Source organism: Sminthopsis crassicaudata, chromosome 2 (genome assembly GCF_048593235.1).
Source record: "Sminthopsis crassicaudata isolate SCR6 chromosome 2, ASM4859323v1, whole genome shotgun sequence".
In the NCBI taxonomy this organism is placed as follows: Eukaryota; Metazoa; Chordata; class Mammalia; order Dasyuromorphia; family Dasyuridae; genus Sminthopsis; species Sminthopsis crassicaudata.
This window is the reverse complement of record NC_133618.1, coordinates 29,727,516-29,744,356: the sequence shown is the minus strand read 5'-3', so window position 1 is coordinate 29,744,356 and position 16,841 is coordinate 29,727,516. Positions and strand designations below refer to the sequence as shown.

At 45.9% G+C, this 16,841-nt stretch overlaps 1 protein-coding gene and 1 long non-coding RNA gene across 9 annotated transcripts in view; one reads left to right on the top strand and one right to left on the bottom strand.

The window, feature by feature from the left end:
• Positions 1–325: 325 nt before the first annotated feature.
• Positions 326–16,841, bottom strand: part of SLC25A37 (solute carrier family 25 member 37) — a 50,338-nt gene continuing 33,822 nt past the window's right edge. For 2 of the 8 annotated variants that reach the window (XM_074285595.1, XM_074285597.1), the window contains exons 2-4: positions 10,011–10,239; positions 7,750–7,806; positions 326–4,094 (exon numbers count right to left, since the gene is read on the bottom strand). In XM_074285595.1, coding sequence (XP_074141696.1) covers positions 3,574–4,094; positions 7,750–7,806; positions 10,011–10,239 — 807 coding nt within the window. In that variant the 3' untranslated portion in view covers positions 326–3,573. Of the gene's footprint in view, positions 4,095–7,749; positions 7,807–7,944; positions 9,329–9,354; positions 9,904–10,010; positions 10,240–10,350; positions 10,491–15,790; positions 16,361–16,841 lie in introns of those variants that run through there. The other 6 variants (XM_074285596.1, XM_074285594.1, XM_074285599.1 and 3 more) reach the window with 6 other exon arrangements.
• On the top strand, positions 10,051–16,344 carry LOC141554060 (uncharacterized). Its single transcript, XR_012485771.1, has 2 exons — positions 10,051–10,362; positions 14,348–16,344. It is a non-coding gene; the product is annotated as an uncharacterized LOC141554060 (long non-coding RNA).

Genomic DNA, 16,841 nt, shown 5'->3' with positions numbered 1-16,841 from the left:
CTATAAATCTCTGCACCGTGATCATTCTTCTGAGCTGATTCCTTCTTTGTAAAATGAGAGGGATGAGTTGGATGATCTCACTGGTCTCTCCCCACTTCGTAGCTAGGGGACCGTACATATCCCTCCACAGCTGGGATACTGTACATATCCTTCCAGTGCTAGGGTACCGTACACATATCCCTCCACAGCTAGAGTACTATATCCTCCCTCCAGCCTCAATCTCCTCCCTTATAAAATCCCAGCCTAACTCACCCACTCTGGGCAGCCCTTCTGCTCCTCCCTCAGCCCCGCCCCCCATGCCAGTCCCATCACTCGACACTCGACACAGATGTATCAATACTTTATTTTTTCCTCCAGCTCCAGTGATACAACTGTAGCAGCATTTTGAGAAACAAACATCCCACACACCAATGCACACTCCTTCCCCCGCCCCCCAATCCGCCCCATTCCTTCTTTAAACAGCAGATTTAACATCAGAAAAGAGGGTCGGACAGCATTTGATACAAACTACAGGCAGCCATTACAATGTTTTCATTTTTAAACAATACTCTTGCTCCCTTAAAAAAAAAAAATACACTTTGTGTTTTTGCACTTCCGAAGCAGTAAACACATTTGGATTTCACGGGCTAAACAGAATACAAGTCATGCTCTCCCCTCATCCCCAGTCAAACACAGTGGTCCCGGGCAGGACGGGCAGCCTCCCAGAGGGAAAGCTGGGCCCATGTGGTTTCTAGCATCGTATGATAAAGTGACAGAGATCGGGGAAGCGGGCAAGTTAGCCGGCAGTTAAGTTGGAGTTGGGACAGTGAGGAAGAAGAATCAAGTTTTGAAGGTTTATCTTGTCCATTCCAATGACAGAAAGAGTAGAAAAGCAGCAAGTTAGCCAGCAGTTAAGTTGGGATTGGGGTAAGCCAATCTTGAAAGTTTATCCTGTCCATCGCACTTGATTTTAGGAAGGTAGAACCCTGGACTTGCCTCCTTCAAATCAGAAATCATCCATTTAGTCAAGGCACAGGACAAACAGATTTTGCCAGACACAAGCCCAGGGCCCACTGTGCTCTTCATGGCTAAGTGATGGACTTCAAGCCCAAGGGAAGACATGATTTCATTTCTGGCTTGGAATCCCGGCACCCAGTAGGCACTTTAGCTGCTTAATCAAAGGCAAAGTAAGGTGAGCTCAGACCGGGGACCTGAAAAACAAGTCCCTTCCCTAAAGAAAGAGCCTCGCTTGGACGAGCGGGCATTCCAGTTTGTAAATACCACTTGAGGCGAAAGTTTCAGGAGGAACAGGAAACGGCTGGAAGGTGGGGGAAGACTAGGGGAAAGGAGGAGGAGAAACTATTTTAGAAAATAAATTAATCCTGGCTCTAGATTGTACAGATTCTACCCTTCCGCTGCCCACTTCCCCCACGCCCCCGATGCCCAACATGGCATGGGCGAAACACGCCTGGTATAACGTGGCCCCAGCCCGCGTGAGCTCTGCTGAGGCTGGTGCAAGTTATCTGGATCCTGACGAGGTCACTAGATCTGTCTGAGGGACCTCTCCCATCTCCATGAATGAATGTATTCCATTCATACCTAACTGGGTGGCTTCAGAGGCATCGCCAAGCCAAGACTGCCTTGCCTGAAGACTAATCATCCCTCCCTGTGTCCCCAAGCCTGGCGCTCTCTCTCAAAAGAGCCCTAGAAATCGGCCCCAATCCCAGGTCAGAACGCAATCAGAGGCACCCTGGCCAAGGACAAGTGACTGGTGGCCATCTCTGGGGCCTTCTCAGCGTCTCTGCCAGGAGAAATGCCCACTGGCTGAGACTTACAAACAGGCACTTGGGCAAGGGGAAGAGCGGGGCAAATTAGTCTTTTTGGGTCTGGCAGCTAGCAACAGGTTGGGAAAAAAACAGGTTTGCATTTTTTTTTTTTTTTTTGAGGAGATTGTCATTCAAGACACACTATAAAACTTATAAGGGCCTCCAAGTCATTTGTAATCTAAGTGCTAAAATTGGAAAACCATCTCAAAGATCTTGTCCCTCTCTGAAACTCAAATTCTTCCTCTATCAATGAAGCAGATCCCCCCCATCTCACACACACACACACAGAGGACACAGAGACACACTTTTTTGGCACCTCCTCCCAGGCATGGAAGAGCAAAGATGAGCTTTAGCAAGGTAGTTCTCACCCCTCCTCCACAGGAGGCTGAAGGATCAAGACCCTAAGAATTACCACAGGAAAAAATGATCTGAAAATGAAGGGTCCAGGACAGAATAAGCTGCTCTGCCTACATGCGCCAACCACACACCCCTGTGCTAGAAACAATCCACCTCAGCCGGTGGGGAAGAGGAGGATCCTCAGGACCAAGGAAAAGGGTCTTGTAGGGCCCTGGTCAGAACTTCAGAACACACACACACACAACATGGAGGCCAAACCCCCCACACCAGCACAAACCTTCCATCTGGAGATATTGGCGGGGGCCGCCCCGGCCTCGGCCTTCCTTACAGGGAGGGCCTTGAAGGACATGGGAGTCTCCATCAGAGACCAGGAGAATGGAGTGCTCGCTCTCCAGGGCCTTGGAAAAAGAGATTCATCCAACCCTAAAGACAGTCCCAGTCTGCAGAGAAGACCTGAGCAATCCCACCCCCAACCAAGTCTCAATTTCCTCATCTGTAAAAGCAGGGAGACAGCTCAAATGGTCTCTAATTTAATGCCCCAAGTGTGTAAAGAAAAGAAACGACAAAGTAGTCACTTTTTTCCTCTTGGTTAGATTTTTTTTTAAAAAGGTAGGTTTTTTTGGTTGTTTTTTTTTTTTTCCTCCCATAAAGAAAAGAAAAAGTTCCAAAGTATAAACTCAACATTACATACATTCAAGTGAAACTTCCATGGGGGGCAGAGAGGGTGACTAACCTCTAGGCTTTCAGGCCACCCCTGGAGGTTGGGTAAAGATGCTTCGGTGCTTAATTATATCTCATGACGGGAGAAACTGAGCCCTTTATTTTATTTTTAAAAAAGCTTTAAAATCTCATCTGTAATACTATTTGTACACTCTCCCACCCACACACACACGTACACACACAAATACAACTCTAAATAGAAAAATAAAGGATAAACATTATCCATCTATTTTTATATTGCGTAATGGAACTTGTATATACATATATTTAATTTGTCTTTGACATCTTAAGTCTCTGAAGTGCAAACTCCCACCTATCCAGACTCCCCCCAATATCCCCAATCCTATTCTGTGGATTTCTAGGGAAGAGGAAAAGTCACGTTCGTTCCTCTGGCAGGGGAGGCAAAAGGCAAGAGGAGGGAGGGGGAAGGCATTCATCTTTCTTCCACTCAAATCTTTCCCTAATCACCAGCCGCCATTTTGGATTTGTGCCCTGGCGCTGGGTCGACGCGCCAAGCCCCCCCCCCCCCTCAAGGCCAGCCACAGGGAGGGGCTCGTCAGTGACCCCGCAAGAATCACGAAGCTCGTACATCTTGGTCCCAGGGCGCGGGGGAAAGAGGCTGCGGCTGGGAAGGGGGGATCCTTTCTTTGTTAAATAAGATGCTGGAATTGCTCCCCCACGTTTGGTTCCTTTAGTACAAAGTTGTTTTCTCTGTCCGGTGCTTTGTAAGGAAGTACTTGAAAAACTCATAGACTGACCAGGAGATGGCTGTGGAAGGCATCTGGTAAATTATCCGTGCTTGGATACCTTTAAAGTACCCAGAAACGCCACTGAGCTGGTACACCGTCCGGAAGGCGTTGGCCATGCCTGACAGATGTCCGCTGACGTTGGCCAGGGAGAGCGCCATGTTTTCCTGAGTGTTGAGGAGAGTCTTACAGACATCCAGGGGGGTTGTGGCGGCTGCGGCGATGGCCCCGGCCAGCCCCCCTGCAAGGATGTGAGACTGGGGGTTGTAGCCGCGGAGGGGGTTCATCTGTTCCTGAAGGAATTCATAGGTAATAAAGTGAATGGATTGGAAGGGGATGTTCATGGTGAGCTGGGTGGTATAGCTCCGGTAGAAGGCGCGCAAGCCCTCTTTCCTCCACACGGCCCGGATACATCGAAGAGCCGAATGGTGAGGGGAGTTGTACATCTGCATGCGCTGCTTCACCACTGGCAGTAGAGGGTGCCCATGGTCCAGCATCCAGGTGGAGACGGCGGCCAGCCGGGAGGAGGCAAGTTATAAAGAAAAACAGGCAAGTTAGACCCAAGCAAGGGACACGGACAGCGGCTCTCAGCAGCCAGCGCCTCCGGATTTGCCCCCGGCCCGCGACTTCTTAGCCTTTCTCAAGTCCCGGACCCCTTCTCAGAATCATGTTTTACAATAAAATCCAGGAGATTACAAAGGAAACCAAAGATCAGTAAAAATAAAAGTCACTTTTCCCCCAGTGAAGTCCCCAGGTTAAGGAGCCCTGTCTTACCCATCCACCCCTCCTCCCCAAGCTGTTTTCATTAACTTAGTTTTTAAAAAAAATCTCCTGTAGCATAGCCTGATCATCCCAATCTCAGAGAAGGCCTCCCAGAGGGGCACATAAGGACCCCGACTCTGGATGCTGCAGAGAAGTCTCATCATTATAACCACCCAAATTTCCCAGGCTCACCCCAAACTTCCAATCCTTGGAAATAAGTATTTTATTGTTTGTGATTGTATCAATTAGGACAGTGCCCGACTCGTGGTAGGTGCTTAATAAATGCTTATTGATGAACTACAGGATGACTGTCTCCTAACATAGAGAGTACATTTAAATGGACTATGTGAATACTCTTAGGTCAACTAAATACATTTTTTTTTCTCCTGAGACAGTTGGGGGTCACACAGCTAGGAAGTGTTAAGTGTCTGAGGCCAGATTTGAACTCGGGTCCTCCTGACTTCAGAGCTGGTGCTCTATGTACTGCACCCTCTAACTGACCCTAAAATACATTCTTTAAGAAGGAGCTGGCTTGGGGAATTAATGAACGATCATACACAAGATCTCAGAGGTCATCTAGGATCACAGCTCTAGAATCAGAAGGGACCTTCTGGATCATCAGGCCTAATATCCTCTCATTTTACAAATAGGGAAACTGAAGTGCAGGAAGGCTACCCATACTTAAGAATACCTCTCTACAATGTGAGCTAGAACTGTTCCATTTTTGCCTTCAAAGCCTCGCACAGACCCAGAGAGGCTCTTAAGAGTCTGAAGAATGGAATTGTAGACTCTCTAAAAAAAAAGTGGGCTATTTTGTGCTTAAGGAACTCCAGGGCTATGGAATTCACCATCTGGATCAAACCAGGCCTTTCCTATTCTGGATTAGCTCCATTAGACCAGCTCCTTGGGGGCAACAATTATTTCTCCTTTGATCTTTGCCTCCCCAGGACCCAATAGAGTGCCTTTCTTAATACTTTTAAATCAAGGCTGAATTGAATCACTCAAATGATAAAAGGGAAAACTTTCATCCACTATTCTTAGTTCTGGACCACTTGGTTCCCACACCATGATCCTATGGCCCAAGCAGAACAAGAGTTACCCCTCTCCCAACAAGGCAGCTCTTCAATTGTTAGTCCCCCTCTTGGAAACAAAGACTAATTAATTAATTCCAGGCTCCTTCAAGCTGGTTATTAAATATGCAAAAAGGAGACCATGCTTAAACTCCAAGAAGCAGGGATTTAATTCTCACTAAGTGAGACAGAAAAGACCACAAGTCTCAAGTTTTTTTTCAAAACCAAATCCACAATCTGAGTTCATTTAGCAGCCCGGGTACAAATCTAGAGGGGAACGGGGGTGGGGGGAATATCTCAAAGTAAAATTAGACAACAGCTTATGAGTTTCCTTAAGAAGCAGCGAGGATTCTGGGGTGGATGAGATAGCAAGGCAGTGGGATTCATATTTAGAGGGTCCGGGTACAAATTCTAGCTTGGCCACTCATTCCATAGCCACATGACTTTAGGCAAATGCTGTATCTCCATGGAACTCAGTTTCTCCTCTTAAACCGTGAGTCTGATTCTCTATTAGGTATAATAAGTTTTGATATCTTTGAGTTTTCCTTTCTGAAACTTTATGCAAACAGATTATAAGGAATCTTTACAGGACTGAGTCTTTTTTTGTTTTGTTTTGTTTTGAAAAAAGACCATCCATAGCTGATGTTTCTGGAATCAGTCTTTCCTGGCCCCAAGGCTGCCTGGGTGAAGTTACGGTCTGAGGAGCACTCAGGAAATTCTGTAAGCTCTCCAAGACCATCTCCCTGATTCAGACAGCTGATGTTTACGAAATCGGAAGCAGCTGGCTCTTTCTTCCCCATATTCAACCCCCCCAAGTCCTTACTCATCATTCTAGCTTTTACTTTACAAATAAAAACAATCAGCTCTGCCAGGGTGTCTCAACCTAGACAGTGGGAGGAAATCCAACTAAAAATCAACCCTTTCATTCCCCTGAAACACTGCTGAACACCAAGGCTAACAAGGGAAGTTCTCTTACTGTCCCGTAACAGAGAAACATGAGACCTTTAGTCTCTAATAGCTTTAGGAGGCATCCCCTCTGAACCCAAGGTCCACTGGACAACACAAGTCCAAGAGCTTCTTTTTTCCCCTAATGCTCTTCCAGGGTCAGCAAAGCACAAAGCGGGGTTGGATTCCTAAGTCTGTATTTCCCAGTGAGACCATTTGCTATCAGGGTGACTTAGGCCTCAGTTTCCCAATCTATAAAGGGGTTGGATTATATGACCGGTCAGTAATGCTCTGAATTTGTCATCAGAAGATCTGTATTTAATTCCCAACACAGCCCCTACATACACAACCTCTTTGTATGATTCTGATCAAGTGAATGAACCAGTCTGGGTCTCAGTTTTCTTACCCATATAATATGAAGAGGCTGGATTTGGTGACCTCTAATCTCAGTTTTCCTGTTCATATAATGGGAAGAGGCTGGATTTGGTGACCTCTAATCTCAGTTTTCTTATCCATATAATGGGAAGAGGCCCCAATGTGGTGACCTCTAAGATCCTTTCCAGGATTCCTATGATTCTATAACTCATTACAGCTGGTACCATCACCAAATAGAGACTGGATCATGGGTCTTTCTAGATTCTTTATATCATCTCAGACTAGGGATTCCTAACCTTGTTTCTCCTATATGGCTAGCAAAACATTTTTAAAAACCAGTTCCTAGGCCCTAAATTAAGAACCTGTGTGAAAGTTGCCTAGAACTTGAGTGACTTGCCCAGATTATACAGCCAAGAAGTCTAGTTTGGAACTCTGGTCCTTTCCTTTTCACAACTGGTAGCCAATTCGGGATACTGAGGTCTGACCACTGACCTTGGAAGAACTTTACCTCCTCCAGAAAGAAGCCTCTGGTCTTTCTCAGAATCATAGCCCTGAGAACACAGATGGGATCACATTTAAATGAGAAAAGGGAAGAGAATAAGCATTTATTTAGCCCCTATTACTTGTCAGGCACAAACTAAGTGCTTGATCCATATTTTGATCCTTTGATCTTCACAACAACTCTGTGAGATAGGTGGTGGTGTATCCCTGTTACGGCTGAGGAAACTGAGGCAGAGCAAGGTGACTTGGCCAGGATCACACAGCTAGTGAGTGTCTGATGCCCTATTTGAACTCTGGCCTTCTCACATCACCTACCTGCCTCAGTAATTAACCACCTTATTTTTACTTAAGGAGCCCTGTGAGAAAATAAACTCTGGGGTTTGTTCTTGGTCTCCCTTAACTATTCCTCCCTCCAAGCTGTAGGGCCTTGCTCCAGTTTCCCCCTTCCCCAGGGCGGGGACACGTTACCTTCAGCGGGATTCATTACAGCATCATGGAGTAGGGTGGCCATACTCCCCGCTATTCCTGCAAAAAAAACTCCAGAAAGTTAGCCTCCCAAAGTAAACGGCTGGGGCTCAGTCCCTGGGGACCTCAAGCTAAGCCTCTCCAGGCCTGGCTTCTTAAGATGAAGGGAAAAAAAAAAAAAAAGGCAAAACCACTTACCATCAGGTGACTGGTTTTTTTTATCCCCCAAGGTTTCTAAGCGTGGGCAGAAATGAGAGGGGAGGAAGGATCTGTGAGGGTGGGGGAAGGGGGGCTCAGCCAATTCTGGTCCTCTCAAGCAGGGGTTCTCAAACTACAGCCTGCACTGAGGACGGTTATATTATGGCAATTGGGCTGAGGGGTGGAGACAGAGTATAAGTTTTTGTTTTTACTATAATCCAGCCAATATAGTCCAACAGTCTGAGGGACGGTGAACTGGCCCCCTATTTAAAAAGTTTGAGGACCACTGTCAAGGGATCTGTGGGGAGGACCTAAGGCCAGAGAGCTCTCAGAACCGCCCCCCTCACCCTCCGTGGATTTTCCTCACTGCCCTCTCCTCCCTCTCCCCCAAATGCTAATAATTCAATCTAGCCCATTCAATAATTCCATTCCTTAATCCCGGCCCCATGGAGCCCATTGGAGAGGGGGGTGATGGGAAGGCACGGGCAGAGAGGAAAATGAAAGAGAAGGGGGATCTTGAAGGACAATTCTTGGGTGGCCATAACTGAGAAATGGATCCAGAAGATACTTCAAGAAATGCTAGTGATACTATGGATACCGAGGTCTGTGGCTAAGATCAGAAAACCAGGTGTGGCTCCCAGGAAAGTGGGTCTACACCATCCCACAAAGCCATCACCTCGTAAAAACCAGAGCCAGAGGTCCGCCTCTCCTAACTCACCCTTCCGGGTCCAGCCCCCGGGAACTGAACTTTACAGTAGGCAGCTGAAGCGCTGACTGAGCTAGGAATCAGGGGATCTGGCTACAGATCCTCATTGGAGGAAGGGCCTTCATTTCTCTGAGCCTCAGTTTCCCCAGTTGTACAGTGACAAGCCTGGACCAAGATATGACCTTGAAGGCCTAATGAGGCTCTCCCAGAATTCAAATGCAATGGGGCTGCTAGGCTGGGACCGCGCAGGAAGGAGATTGAAATCCGCGGATTACCCCTCTCGGGAGAAATCCTGCCTGGGGGCGGGGCTGGGCCGGGCCTGAGCAGGTGAAGTCCGTTCTCCAGTCCTGCCTCGAGACGGGGAAGCCCACCAAGTCGTCTCTACACTCCTGGGGGAGGGGGACGGGAGAGGGCCAAAGTCATCAAAAACCTAAATCGCGACGACTCGTAGGTGGCCATGACTAAGAAAAGGTCCCAGCAGGCACTTCGGGAAACAACACATGAGTGACGAGAGATAGCCTGGTTTGCTTTTGGGGGGAGGGGAGGAAATGGGAGGGGGGGCGCGCGCGGAAAAAAAAAGCTCTCCCTCTCAGCTAAGCTCGGAAACCCAGGTGTGGCTCCGGGAAAGCGGGTCCACTCCGCCCCCCCCCCACGCCACCCCCGAAGCAAACACCGGAGCCCAAGCCCCGCCTCTCCTAACTCACCCTCCCGTTTCCAGCCCCCGCGGAACGTTACAGAAGAGCCGTATAGGAACTCACAAAACCCTGTCTCCACCCCCCTTCTCCTCCAAAAGTAAACTACTCCATCCCTTGCTCCCAGAACGCCGCGGTCTCAGACAAGCCGCAGGGGCGGGCGGGCCCCTCGTGGTGCTCCGCTCGGAGAATACGCCTCGGGTCAGTCCTGGACACTTCTCGCCAGATCTGGGAAAGCGTCAGCTTTCTCTCGCCGGTGCCGCCGCGGGGCCAAAGGTCTTTTTTTTAAACATAGTCTGAGAGGCTGTTCAGAGAGCGCGTTCTCTCGCCCGCGGTCACGGTCTCTTCCTACTTAAGGTCTGCTCAATAAAGGTCTATCAAAAGAGTCTGAGTGTTAAAGCAAAGATCAAAAAACCAAAAAGGCACAAAAAGTTCCCCACAGTTCGGAAAAACGGACTCTTTCTATGTCTATCTAGAAATCTACTCCTCCAGAGAGAGAGAGAGAGATGGGCAGGGCTACTGGTCGTTACTGTCAAGCAATCGGGCCGCAGACGGGGCGGGTTAGCTCGCTGGGTCACCCGGGGAAAGCCCCAAGGAAGCAGAGGGGGGAGGGGCTGCTGGAGAACAGAACGGAGCCGCGAGGCTCCAGACAAACGCGTTCAAAATACCATTGGCCAGGTGGCTGTTTCCTCGGCGGTTCAGGACCTCATTGAAAGTTCTTTTCATGTTTTCGTAGCAGCCAAAATACATGGCGTGGGCCGGCCCCGCCCCCATCACCATCACGTTGAGACCCCGCAAGGGTCTCCAGAAGCCTTCAGTCCGGATGATTTTCTTGAGGGCGCCAAATACGCTGGTGTAGCGGGCCTTGGGATCCGGGTGCAGGCTCTGCATTCTGGTCTGCGTGGAGAGGGAGAGAACAGAGTGGGCGTGAGGGACCGGGCACACACCTGGGGAGAGTCATCGGGTCAGATCCCCCCTCGTGGAAAAGGGCGCGAGAGGGAAACTCACTCGGAGAAAGAGGTCAGTCCCGCCCCCCTCGTTTAAAGGATGGCCAAAGGGAAAGAGGTCAATCCCACTCCCCTCATTTAAAGGATGGCCAAAGGGAAAGAGGTCAATCCCACTCCCCTCATTTAAAGGATGGCCAATGGGAAAGAGGTCAATCCCACTCCCCTCATTTAAAAGATGGCCAAAGGGAAAGAGGTCAATCCCACTCCCCTCATTTAAAGGATGGCCAATGGGAAAGAGGTCAATCCCACTCCCCTCATTTAAAAGATGGCCAAAGGGAAAGAGGTCAATCCCACTCCCCTCATTTAAAGGATGGCCAATGGGAAAGAGGTCAATCCCACTCCCCTCATTTAAAAGATGGCCAAAGGGAAAGAGGTCAATCCCACTCCCCTCATTTAAAGGATGGCCAATGGGAAAGAGGTCAATCCCACTCCCCTCATTTAAAAGATGGCCAAAGGGAAAGAGGTCAATCCCACTCCCCTCATTTAAAGGATGGCCAAAGGGAAAGAGGTCAATCCCACTCCCCTCATTTAAAGGATGGCCAAAGGGAAAGAGGTCAATCCCACTCCCCTCATTTAAAGGATGGCCAATGGGAAAGAGGTCAATCCCACTCCCCTCATTTAAAGGATGGCCAATGGGAAAGAGGTCAATCCCACTCCCCTCATTTAAAGGATGGCCAAAGGGAAAGAGGTCAATCCCACTCCCCTCATTTAAAGGATGGCCAATGGGAAAGAGGTCAATCCCACTCCCCTCATTTAAAGGATGGCCAAAGGGAAAGAGGTCAATCCTACTCCCCTCATTTAAAGGATGGCCAAAGGGAAAGAGGTCAATCCCACTCCCCTCATTTAAAAGATGGCCAAAGGGAAATGCAAAGAAAGGGTCAATCTCATCCTTCTCATTTAAATGACTGTGAAAGAGAAGTGCGGAGAAGGGGCCAATCCCAACTCCCTCATTTAAAAGATGGCAAAAAAGAGTAAAAAAAGCATCAGTCCCACTCCTTTCATTTAAAAGCTGGCGAGAAGGAAGTACAAAGAAGGGGTCACAGAGGCTCCCTAGATAATGGTCATCCTCGAGCTCCGGGGAAGCCCAGATATGAAGGAGCAGCCTTGGCCACACTGGGACCCCTCCCCCCCTTCCCTTACAAAGTGCCAGACGCAGAGTAGGTCTCATTAAATGTCAAGTGACTAAGAGTGAGTGATTAAAGAGCAGCTGCAAATGACCTTGTCTCAATTGATCAAGATCCCCTTCTGGCTTAGAGACAAGACCCTAGGAATACTTTCTACCTCAATAAAACTAGCTCTTAATACACTATGACCAAGTGGGATTTATACCAGGAATGCAGGGCTGGTTTAATATTAGGAAAACTATTAGTATAATTGACCATGTTAATAATCAAATTAATAAAAACCATATGATCATCTCAATAGATGCAGAAAAGGCATTTGATAAAATCCAACATCCATTCCTACTAAAAACGCTTGAGAGTATAGGAATAAATGGACTATTCCTTAAAATAATAAGGAGCATATATTTAAAACCTTCAGTAAACATCATATGTAATGGTGATAAACTAGAACCTTTCCCTGTAAGATCAGGAGTGAAACAAGGTTGCCCACTATCACCATTACTATTCAATATAGTACTAGAAACTCTAGCCTTGGCAATAAGAGCCGAGAAAGAGATCCAAGGAATTAGAGTAGGAAATGAAGAAATCAAATTGTCACTTTTCGCAGATGACATGATGGTATACTTAGAGAACCCCAAAGACTCTGCTAAAAAGCTATTAGAAATAATTCAGAATTTTAGCAAAGTCGCAGGATACAAAATAAATCCACATAAATCCTCAGCATTTTTATACATTAACAACACAATCCAACAGCAAGAGATACAAAGAGAAATTCCATTCAAAATAACAGTCGATAGTATCAAATATTTGGGAATATATCTACCAAAGGAGAGTCAGGAATTATATGAGCAAAATTATAAAACACTTGCCACAAAAATAAAGTCAGATTTAAATAATTGGAAAGACATTCAATGTTCTTGGATAGGCCGAGCGAATATAATAAAGATGACAATACTCCCCAAACTAATCTATTTATTTAGTGCTATACCAATCAGACTCCCAAGAAACTATTTTAATGACCTAGAAAAAATAACAACAAAATTCATATGGAAGAATAAAAGGTCGAGAATTGCAAGGGAACTAATGAAAAAAAAGTCAGAGGAAGGTGGTCTAAGTGTACCTGATTTAAAGCTATATTATAAAGCAACAGTCACCAAAACCATTTGGTATTGGCTAAGAAATAGACTAGTTGATCAGTGGCATAGGTTAGGTTCACAGGACAAGATAGTGAATAAAAATAGCAATCTAATCTTTGACAAACCCAAAGATCCCAAATTTTGGGATAAGAATTCATTATTTGACAAAAACTGCTGGGAAAACTGGAAATTAGTATGGCAGAAACTAGGCATGGACCCACATTTAACACCACATACTAAGATACGATCAAAATGGGTTCAAGATTTAGGCATAAAGAACGAAATCATAAATAAATTGGAGGAACAGGGGATGGTTTACCTCTCAGACTTGTGGAGGAGGAAGGAGTTTGTGTCCAAGGGAGAACTAGAGACCATTATTGATCACAAAATAGAACATTTTGATTACACCAAATTAAAAAGTTTCTGCACAAACAAAACTAATGCAAACAAGATTAGAAGGGAAGTAACAAATTGGGAAAAAATTTTTACAGTTAAAGGTTCTGATAAAGGCCTCATCTCCAAAATATACAGAGAATTGACTTTAATTTATAAGAAATCAAGCCATTCTCCAATTGATAAATGGTCAAAGGATATGAACAGACAATTTTCAGATGATGAAATTAAAACTATTTCCACTCATATGAAAGAGTGTTCCAAATCACTATTGATCAGAGAAATGCAAATTAAGACAACTCTGAGGTATCATTACACACCTGTCAGATTGGCTAAGATGACAGGAACAAATAACGATGAATGTTGGAGGGGCTGTGGGAAAACTGGGACACTGATGCATTGTTGGTGGAGTTGTGAAAGAATCCAACCATTCTGGAGAGCAATCTGGAATTATGCCCAAAAAGTTATCAAAATGTGCATACCCTTTGACCCAGCCATACTACTACTGGGCTTATACCCCAAGGAACTACTAAAGAAGGGAAAGGGACCTGTATGTGCCAAAATGTTTGTGGCAGCCCTTTTCATAGTGGCTAGAAGCTGGAAGATGAATGGATGTCCATCAATTGGAGAATGGTTGGGTAAACTATGGTATATGAATGTTATGGAATATTATTGTTCTATAAGAAATGACCAACAGGAGAAATACAGAGAGGCCTGGAGAGACTTACATCAACTGATGCTGAGTGAAACGAGCAGAACCAGAAGATCATTATACACTTCAACAATGATACTGTACGAGGATGTATGCTGATGGAAGTGGATTTCTTCAACATAGAGAAGAGCTAATCCAATTCCAATTGATTAATGATGGACAGAACCAGCTACATCCAGAAAAGGAACACTGGGAAATGAATGTAAACTGTTATTTTTACCTTCTGAATCCAATTCTTTCTGTGCAACAAAAAATTCGGTTCTACACACATATATTGTATCTAAATTATACTGTAATATATTTAACATATATAAGACTGCTTGCCATCTGGGGGAGGGGGTTGGGGGAGGAAGGGAAAAAATCTGAATAGAAGTAAGTGCAAGGGATAATGTTGTAAAAAATTACCCATGCATATGTACTATCAAAAAATGTTATAATTATAAAATAAAATTAAAAATTAAAAAAAAAAAAAAAAAAAGAAAAAAAAAAAAAAAAAAAATAAGAATAAAACTAGCTCTTCTGGGGGGGCAGGACCCAGCTCCAATTCTTTAAGCCCTAGCCACTCAACCAGGAAATGGCTCTTTGTCTGCGGAATTGAGCTGAATTTAATTGCAGGCTGTTCTATTCCCTTAGATGCAGGTGACATTAAAAGATCTGAAAAACTCTGGAGGACAGGCAAGGGGATGTTCATGAGAGTCATGGTGCGCCATATTGTACAGAATGCAAGACCTGAGTTCAAATTCTGCTTTAAACACTCACTAGAACTGGAATTTAGAGATTAAACCTCTGCTTGTCTCAGAACAGCTCAGAAGCTGTTGTGAAAATCAAAGTTATAAAATGCCTGGCAAACCTTCAAGTATCATACACATATGCCAGTGGACATCATTACTATCATGGTGGCAAGAGCTGGATTGCCCACGTGTCCCACCGACAACCACACAACACCAAGAGATCTGCAGAAGCCAGAATGCTGAGAGCATCTCCCCCTAAGCCGCTTCCTTTCAGTGGGTGTACAGGGCAAGGACAAGAGAAGTAAATACAGATTAAGTGTCTTCTCTATATTGGATCAAAGTTGAGAGTCCCCACATCCAGGTGTGATGATTCACACTGAAGATGTGGCAGTGATGGTCAAGGAGCTTCCCAGGACCTTCTATGTCACCCAATGGAAAATGGCTCCCCAAGAACTTCCATCCAGACACAATCATCCAATGGAAAATGGCTCCCCAAGAACTTCCATCCAGACACAATCATCCAATGGAAAATGGTTCCCCAAGAATTTCCACCCAGACACAATCATCCAATGGAAAATGGCTCCCAAAAACTTCCATCCAGACACAATCATCCAATGGAAAATGGTTCCCCAAGAACTTCCATCCAGACACAATCATCCAATGGAAAATGGCTCCCCAAGAATTTCCATCCAGAAACAATCATCCAATGGAAAATGGTTCCCCAAGAACTTCCATCCAGACACAATCATCCTTCCTGTTATTTTTGTCCCTTGGGGCCTGTCACAGAGGAGACACTTATGTATCCCCTAATGTATCCTAAGGAAGAATAATAATTATAGGCTTCATTTCCACCACACCAAGAGGCAGTAAGGCTTTGCATAAGGGGGTTACACCCAGGTCAGCCGGGCAAAGACTGCCAGAGGCTGACAAAACATGTCGTCACAAATTATCCTAGGAGGAAGAAACATCATTCTCCTCATTTTTGAGAGGAGAAAGAAGACTTTAGCTTCTGATTCTGGAGTGGGAGACACTACGCAGGCCCCTTCGCTAACTTTCCGAGAGGTTCTAAGTTGTCAAGGAGTTGTCCTGTCACCTGGGAGTCCCACCTGTCAATGAAACCCTACCTTCTCCCCCTTAGACGATCAGACTGTGCTCACAGGGGGTCCAGACTCACACAGATCATTACATGCCGAGAGCTGTGATATGAACGTGGGTCACTCTGGTTCCCAGAATTCACTGCTCTTTCCATTAGGCCAGACTGTCTTTCCATTCAAACAGCACCCACAGAAAACTGTGCAGAGAAAAAAAGCTAAGGAATTCCAGAATTACAGAATAAGGGACCCACCTCTTAGAAACAACTTAGTGTCCAACTTTATAATTGGTCATCCAGTCTTTGTGGGGACCTCCAGAGATGAGGAGCTGTGAGAAGCCCATTTTACTTTTCAATGCCTCAGTCTCTCAGAGGGGTTTCTCCTCTTGCACCTTGCTGGCCTTGCCCTTGGTTCTAAAGATGCAATGCTGGCTTCCTCTTATGACGGGACCTCCAGAGTCTTCATTCCTCTTTTCTCCATTGGGTCCCACCTCCTTCCTGACAGGGACCTTGCAGGTGACCGAGGCTGGGTCTGGCTGCAGCTCCCTCCCCTCCCCCTGCCCAGTAACATTCCACTCAACCACCTTATCTGGAAGTCTCCCTGGCCCAGGAGGCCTCCAGCCTCTCTCAAGGCCGTTCTGGACCCCAGACTAAACAAAGGGCCTGGTAAAAGGTTACTGAAGCAGTATCAGAATTCAATCTTGCTGCAGAGAAATGATGATGATAAGTAAGCATAATAATGAGAGTTAACATTTATACAGTGCCTACTGCATACCAGGCCCTATGCTAATAAAGATTTTACAATTGTTTATTGTATTTTACAACACAAATAATTATATTTTATAATTATTCTCCTTTGGTCCTGACGACGCTGGGAAGTCGGTGCTATTGGTGTCATCCCCATTTTTATAGAGGGGGAAACTCAAGCAAGCAGACTTGCCCAGCTAGCGAAGATTCTCAAACTTCTTTCTTACCTTTTTCCTACTTTTCCAAGAGTTCAAGTTTACCAGTGAGTTACCAAGAGCCTCCTATATCTGAAGCACTGCCCTCAGTACCTAAGAAGAGCTAGTTTGGCCTACTGGGGAGAGAAAGTCCACCTAAAAAGCCTCCAGTCCTTCCAGTTTTAAAGTTGGAAAGGGGGTCCCTATTAATTTTTTAACTCAGCCCCCTCTGAAAAGCAATCGGCATGTCTCTCGACATAAGAGTAGGGCAAGCCAGATCCCATTTCTCTGGATTTCCCAGAGATGCTTACAGCTGCTGTGCAGATAGCCCCACTGTCTAGATCCTCCCCCATGACCCCTGCTCG